Source organism: Saprolegnia parasitica (assembly GCF_000151545.1).
Source record: "Saprolegnia parasitica CBS 223.65 unplaced genomic scaffold supercont2.45, whole genome shotgun sequence".
NCBI classification, from domain to species: domain Eukaryota; phylum Oomycota; class Saprolegniomycetes; order Saprolegniales; family Saprolegniaceae; genus Saprolegnia; species Saprolegnia parasitica.
In genome coordinates this window covers 57012-63515 of record NW_012156439.1, presented here as the reverse complement: position 1 = coordinate 63515, position 6504 = coordinate 57012, and the positions used below count along the sequence as shown (strand labels likewise).

The window sequence follows — 6504 nt, the reverse complement described above, 5'->3', positions numbered from 1 at the left end:
CGCGGGAATCGTTAGCGCCTTTTGCTGCTTCCGGTCGCGTCCACCGCGACAGCTTGATGAGCACGAGCTTGTTCATTTGGTAGCCTCGCGCATGAAAATCATGTAAATCGCATGTATTACTCTTTTCGAAAAGGTTTGGCTACAAGCTACGAACCTAATACTCACGGCCATCTCCATCGTCTTGGGGTTGAACGACTGGTACGGCTGGACGCGCGTGGCATTGCGAGCGTCGACAACTGCGATCTGCGCAGTGACTGCGGCCGTAAACGCTTGGCAGACGGCCTTGCCAGCGTCGTCGAGCATGATGTGCGAAAAGTCTTCCGTGATTGCGGGCTGCGCAAAGCCCGTCGCCGTCATGATGAGCGCGAGACGGACACCCGTGCCGGGTCGACCCGCGAGCTCGCCTTCGACCCACGCCGAGGGACAAAAAGCCGGGTCCGAGACGTACTCGGCGATCGTGCCGAGGTGGTTGTGCATCGACGAGACAAGGAAAATGAAGTGGGCGACAAAGTCCTTGAGGTTCTCCAGGGTGAGCGTCCGCATTGGCACCGGCAGCTTCGTGCTCAAGAACGTCCAAACGCATGGACATCCGTGTCATTCTGAAGCGCGTCCTCGCTCTTGAAGTAGAGGTCGACGTAGTTGCTGACGAACGATCGGCAGATCTGCCAGTAGTCCATACCGTCCTCGTGGAACGGCAGCGTCGTCGTGTCAATGTTCTGACGCGCCTTGTGCTCCGGGAATGTCTCGTACTTGAAGTTGGCAAGACCGAAATCCCACGTCTGTTTCATGCCCTTGTCCGTGAGCGCGTAGGCACGCTGAAGCATGCCCTTGGGCCAAAAGAGCGCCCGACCCGCGCCGTAGTTAATGGCCACGGAGCGGAACGTGAATGGCTTGATCAACCGGCGGAGCGGGTGCGTTGGCGGCAGTTTCTCGCGGTTGGCGATGACCATGATGTTGGCCACCGTCGCGTGGATACCAAGAAGATGGTCGACGGCCGTGACCTTGGTCTGGAGACTGCCACGGAAGCAGAGCTTAGCGTACTCCCACCCCGCGTCGCCTGGGCGACTAGTGATGTCGCCGCGGACGATCTTGGTGACATTGCCCTTGGCAGTAAAGTACACGTCCGCGCCATACTTGGCGTACCCAGGGCGAACCTCGAGGCCCTTCACAAAACCGAGACAAATACCGTAGTACGAGCCGTCGTCGTGTGCTTCCGGAAGCTTCATGAGGAGATGCTGGCCAAAGCCGTTGAAAGCCAAGAGCTCGAGCGCGCGGTCTGAGTACCGGTCGTTCCAGTGGACGTTGACGCGGGGCCACATGTGGCCGACCTTGCTCATGACGTAGCGCTCCATATCCTCGCCAGGCAGCCACGTGAGCTCAAAGTTGTCGACAAACGGCGCGTAGTCACGGAGGAAGTTGGACTGCTGGATCTCGATCCACGGCTGGCTCGGCCAGTCCTCGTCCTCCGTCGCGATCTCAATGTGGGTCTGGATCAAGGTGATTTTGGGCAGCGTCTTCTGGTGCTGTGGGATGCTCAGGATCTGGTTGGCGTACGGGCGATCCCAGAGTGCCTGTTTTTTCCGATGAGTTTGATCATGAGACGCGTCCAGAGATCGAGTCGTGCATCGTCGTAGAGGTCCGTGGCCGTGCCGACAAGCTCTTTGGACTCGGGGAGGTTGAGAAACTTCCAGTCGGCGTTGGAACCCACAGTCCCAATGATCTCGGCGGCGTCGTCGGTGCGCCGGTGAAACCCCACCGCCATGAGTTGACCAACTGGTGTCGGTGTCGAGACACCGACCGCGAGCTTGTAGTCCTGGTTGGGCACCATTTGCCACACAAAGTCGAAGAGCGAAACGATTGTCGACTGCAGAATGAGCGTCGTGAGGTCTTCGCCAGCGCAGCGACGGTGCGACAACGCGCCAAATGCATGCGGGCAAAACGCGTGCGGCTTGGTGGTGCGGACGTGCCCGAGGTCTCGAAACCGGTTGGGATTAAAGAGGTTTGGGTCCGTCCAGACGTCTGGGTGACGGTTCGTAGCTTCAAGACCCGCCGCCGCAAGACACCCTTTTGGCAGCTTGTAAACCCCATTTTTGGTCGGTATTTCGAGGTCCGTCTTCGCGCGGCCAAAGACGGCAGTTGGTCCCGCGACGTAGAAGCGCTTGACTTCGAGAATGAACAAGTTCACGTAACCAAGGTCGTGAAAATGCGCCCAGCGCGCCTCGCCGTCGTACTTGGTGACATACTCGGCCCGCGCGTCGAGAAGGTCCTTTCGAGCGCTCGGGTGGGTTGCGACGGCGGTGAGAATGTTGGTCGCAAGGCACGCGACGCCGCCAAAGCCGGCAAATAGGAAATGGAAGGCTTCCGTCTCGAGTACGTCAGACGCCATCTTGCCATTGGTCACGAGACAGTCGATGACGCTTGGGGCAGGAGTCTTGGTGGCAGCGCGGGCCCGGGCGTCGGCGATCGCCGGCCGAATGAGCTCGTCGAGGATCTGCGTTCGGCAGCTGACGCCGTGTGGGTCAGGGCGCTTACTGGACCGGCGAATCGAAGCGATGAAATCGTCAAGAAGGACCGAAACTTGTTGGCGTCGTGCCGCTCGACGCCATACAGCACCTTGAGGAAAATGCGAAAGACCATTTCGCGGGTGAGGCACGCAAGCGAGATGGCACCGCCTCGCGCTGCCCATGATGCGTGTTCGGCCTGGACAATCTCGCGAACGAGCGGCGCATAGAGATCGAGACGTGCGGGCGTGAAAGCTTCGAGGGCTGCAGCCTTGCGCGCGTGGTGCTCCTCGCCATCGATGGTCGGCATGATGGCCCCTAGGAGCGCGACAATTCCGGGCGGGAACGCCCCTTCGCGCACGATGCTGCCGTCTCGCAGCTTGTCGTCAAAAGCCGCGAGGAGCTCGGGGCCGCAGAATCCAGCGATCTTCTCGCTCACGAGATGGCTCTCGAGGAGAAAGAGGTCCCCGTATTGGTCGCGCGACTCGAGCATGCCCGCCCGCGGGTCCTTGGAAAACTCGATCATCTTGAGGATGTTCATGGCGCGCTGGCTCGCCGGAAGGTCCGTCGCTGCGCCATCGGCATGGACCGTGCTCGCCTCGTTGCCCATTCTCACTTCGTTTCGCAAATGGTCGAAGATCGCAATAACTTCAAAGGTCACCACTTCGGGTGTTTAAACGCATTGAAGTTGCGTGCGTCAAGTCATTTTAGCGTATTCTTAGAGCTGCCGTGGGTTTAACGCAGGATCTTTTCCCATGATGCGTTAAACGGGTACGTTTTGGCCATTTCAGAAGCTTGATGGAAGTGAGTACACCCCAAATGACGTCAGCCATCAGTCCCGCGGATCGCGCTCCTGCCTCCGCCTGTCTAAATCAGGTTCCTCAACCAAGTGTATAAAACCGAAGAAAGTCCGTCAATTTTATTTAACGTATACTACTCCGTCCCATATTACTTTGCGTTTTCAACTTTGAGTGACCGTGAAAAATCGATTTTTGCGAGTTAGGATGCATTCAAACGGTTTGAATGCATCCTTTTGGCTAGTTGAGCGGGTAGTACTGGAGGTATGTCCTTGTCCAGCGGCTTGTTGTTGCTATCGCGCTCCGCACGAATGCCTTGCAGACCAACGATGAGGCGCTCCACGTACGCTACGATCTCCTTCAGCACGGCTGCCTTGTCGTCAGTGTCCAGGCCATACAGGCACTCCCGAGCGAACGAGCCCTCGTCTTCAATGAGGCTCACGAGGTGGTCGGTGGCGATGCGGTGCGTGGTCCCGAGCACGTAATCGATGTCAATGACAGCTTCGTCTTGTTCTGCGTTGGCTTCAGTTGCAGTGGTTTCGACCGCTTCGAGCCGGAACATAGCGGTGAGCGACTTGACGAGTTCTTCGACGTGGCCCTCCTGCTGAGAGATCAGGAGCAAGCGGCTCTGCAGCACAACGAAAGTCGTGTTCATCTTGTCAATTCAGATGGCTGCGGTAGTTCTCGGGCTTGAACGGTCTCTTGAAGAATTGAATGTCGGTGCGGCTCTTGCGTTTGCGCGTCGCACCAGGACAGACTTCCACCTTGTCGCGGCCCTCGTAGACACAAAACTTGCAGCGCACTGTCTGATCGCCGTCCGCGGAAGTCGCGACGAGCTCCAAACCGTACTCGAGGGCGTGTTTCGACTGGAAAGGGGTCGTTCTTGATGGCGCCATGGCCTACAAGCTCGTACGGGCACGTATGAAGCGGCAATGCGGATGAAAAAAAATCGGCTTAATTTCTGCCCGCCGGCAATTTTAATTTAGGCAAATGCAGGTCTAATTTTGGAAAATGCCTAAATTTACACGGCCTGTTCAAACCTGCCTTCGGAAGCGCTTGATTTCCTCTATCAATAGATATGGCTGGAGTATAAATTGTGGCGCTCTAAGGCATGCGTCTTGAGCGTCAAAAACGGTCACTCGATTGATTTTGAAAATCATTTACCGGGCTTGGTGTTTGTAGCAGGAATTGGACTAAATAAATTTATTTTTATTCCTCTTGTCCGGATAACATACAAACACTATATCATGTCTTCGAAAATCGAATAAAAATATATTATTACTGTGACTTTCTACCAATCACAGCCGCGTATTTTTTGAAAGCCAATCACGAACGACCTCTCCTGGAAAGGCCATGGGGCCAAAAACGCAAAGTAATATGGGACGGAGTAGTATATATCAACGTGTTTCGCGTTAAAATCCTTACGAAGAGTTCGCATACAACAGCACTTGGTCGTTGGGAGTGAGCTGCGCACGGAGAGATCCATACTTTGGTGGACTCCACTCGCCGAGTGATAGCTCGCGCGAGGTCGTACGCAGGCTCCTGTACTCAGACCACCCGACAGAGGAGTGCAAGCCGTCGGGTGTGTTTCAAACGAAACCGTCCGAGCCGGCATCCGAAACAATCCGGATACCGATCGAGCACGTAGAACCGACGCCGCGCACGGCGAGGCTGGACGACTGGTGGCGGCGGCGGAGGGCCGGGAGGCGACGGGACTTCGTGAAGGCAGGGCGACCGCGCCCGCGGGGTGAAAGCACGGGAGGGCCAGCGACGTCTCATCTCCTTGACGGCTGCTTATTTAACGTAGTTTTATCAGTTTCAATAGACGGACGACCCACTGCAACAATGACGGCGTCAGCCATCAATAGTGCTTTACTGCATTATAAAACAGTCGGAGCATTGCGCTTCATCGACGTCGTTTTGTCCACTCGCTCGTACCGGACCTGTGTATCTACGCCGTTGCATTGCCCTCCCCAACGCGCCGCCGTCGTACCGGGGAGGCACAAGCCGACTACAATTCGAGGTCGATTTGGTCTCCAAAAATCCGGATAAAGGGGCAAATACCAATCGCAAGCGGGTCATCTTTTGTCAACGTCTGGCATCAGAGGCATTATTGTCGGCCAGGACCCCTGCTATCGACAAGAACATACCAGTAGGTTGTAGGTAGACCAAGAGCGACAAGTGTGCGAAAAATCGACCAACACCACCCACTGCGGCTTGTCAGGCTCAAAATTAGGATCAAGCGCCTAGTATTAGGGTCACCACGGTTTACAGCCACAACATGGTCGTAATCAAGCGCCAAGATGACGATGGCAACACTGCATTTTGCGTTTGCCACGTCAGTTGGCATTCAACCTCAATATGAAGTGGCTACGCTCTGAAGCGATGGAGTACGTGTCGCTGATCATCCACGAAGACGCGGCCCATGATTGCATCACGATGCTTGGTGACCTCGGTGTCGTCGAGTTCACGGACCTCAACCCGGAGCTCACGCCATTTCAGCGTCGGTACGCCTCGTACATCCAGCGATGCAACGAGATGGACCGCAAGCTACGCTGCTTCATGGTCGAGATGACCAAGTTCAAGATCTCGGCCAAGAGCGCAGACAACGTCGACTCGTTCCTCGCTGGCTCACCGGATGTGTGCCACAGCAGTCAAGACACGACGGTCCGGGCTCTCAACAGCATCGAGCGCATCCTCGAGGACAAGGAACAAGAGCTCCTCCAGCTCAACTCGATGCACGAAAAGCTCACGCGCGAGTACAACGAGCGCAAGGAGCTTCAGGAGATCATATCGCGCATCGGTGGGCTGGTCGAGACTGAGCTCTCGGACGCGATGCGCGTCAGCTCGCGCATGGGTAGCAGCATCACCACTAGTGTCGACTCACCAATGGATGCGTCCGAGTCGGACTTGGCCATCCGGTTCAAGAACATCACGGGTGTCGTGCCCGCGGACGAGCGCCTCAATTTTGAGCGCATGGTGTTCCGTGCGACGCGCGGCAACTGCTTCATGCGCTTCTCGGCCATTGACGAGCTCCTCGCCGACCCGGGTACTGGCGTCGCGGTCGAAAAACACGCGTTTGTGATCTTTTTCCAGTCGCAGTTTATCGAGACGAAGCTCCGCAAGATCTGCGACGCGTTCCACGCCCGTCTGTACACGCTGCCGTCGATGGACGACCGCACCGCGATCGCCAACTTGATCCAGAC

General features: G+C 56.5%; 2 protein-coding genes across 2 annotated transcripts in view; one reads left to right on the top strand and one right to left on the bottom strand.

Annotated features, from left to right (window-relative positions):
- Positions 1–11: 11 nt before the first annotated feature.
- Positions 12–3127, bottom strand: SPRG_09114 (hypothetical protein; the record flags this gene model as incomplete). Its single annotated transcript, XM_012348552.1, has 5 exons — positions 2573–3127; positions 1655–2531; positions 588–1571; positions 162–522; positions 12–52 (listed from the first exon to the last, which is right to left on the bottom strand). Exons 1-5 carry the CDS (start codon positions 3109–3111, stop codon positions 12–14), a joined length of 2802 nt encoding a protein of 933 aa, XP_012203942.1. The 5' UTR covers positions 3112–3127.
- A 2556-nt stretch (positions 3128–5683) lies between these two features.
- The window catches only part of SPRG_22235 (hypothetical protein), a gene marked incomplete at both ends in the record, with an annotated part of 1356 nt that continues 535 nt past the window's right edge, over positions 5684–6504 (top strand). Inside the window, one exon of the mRNA XM_012348638.1 lies at positions 5684–6446. Coding sequence (XP_012204028.1) covers positions 5684–6446 — 763 coding nt within the window. The remainder of the gene's footprint in view (positions 6447–6504) is intronic.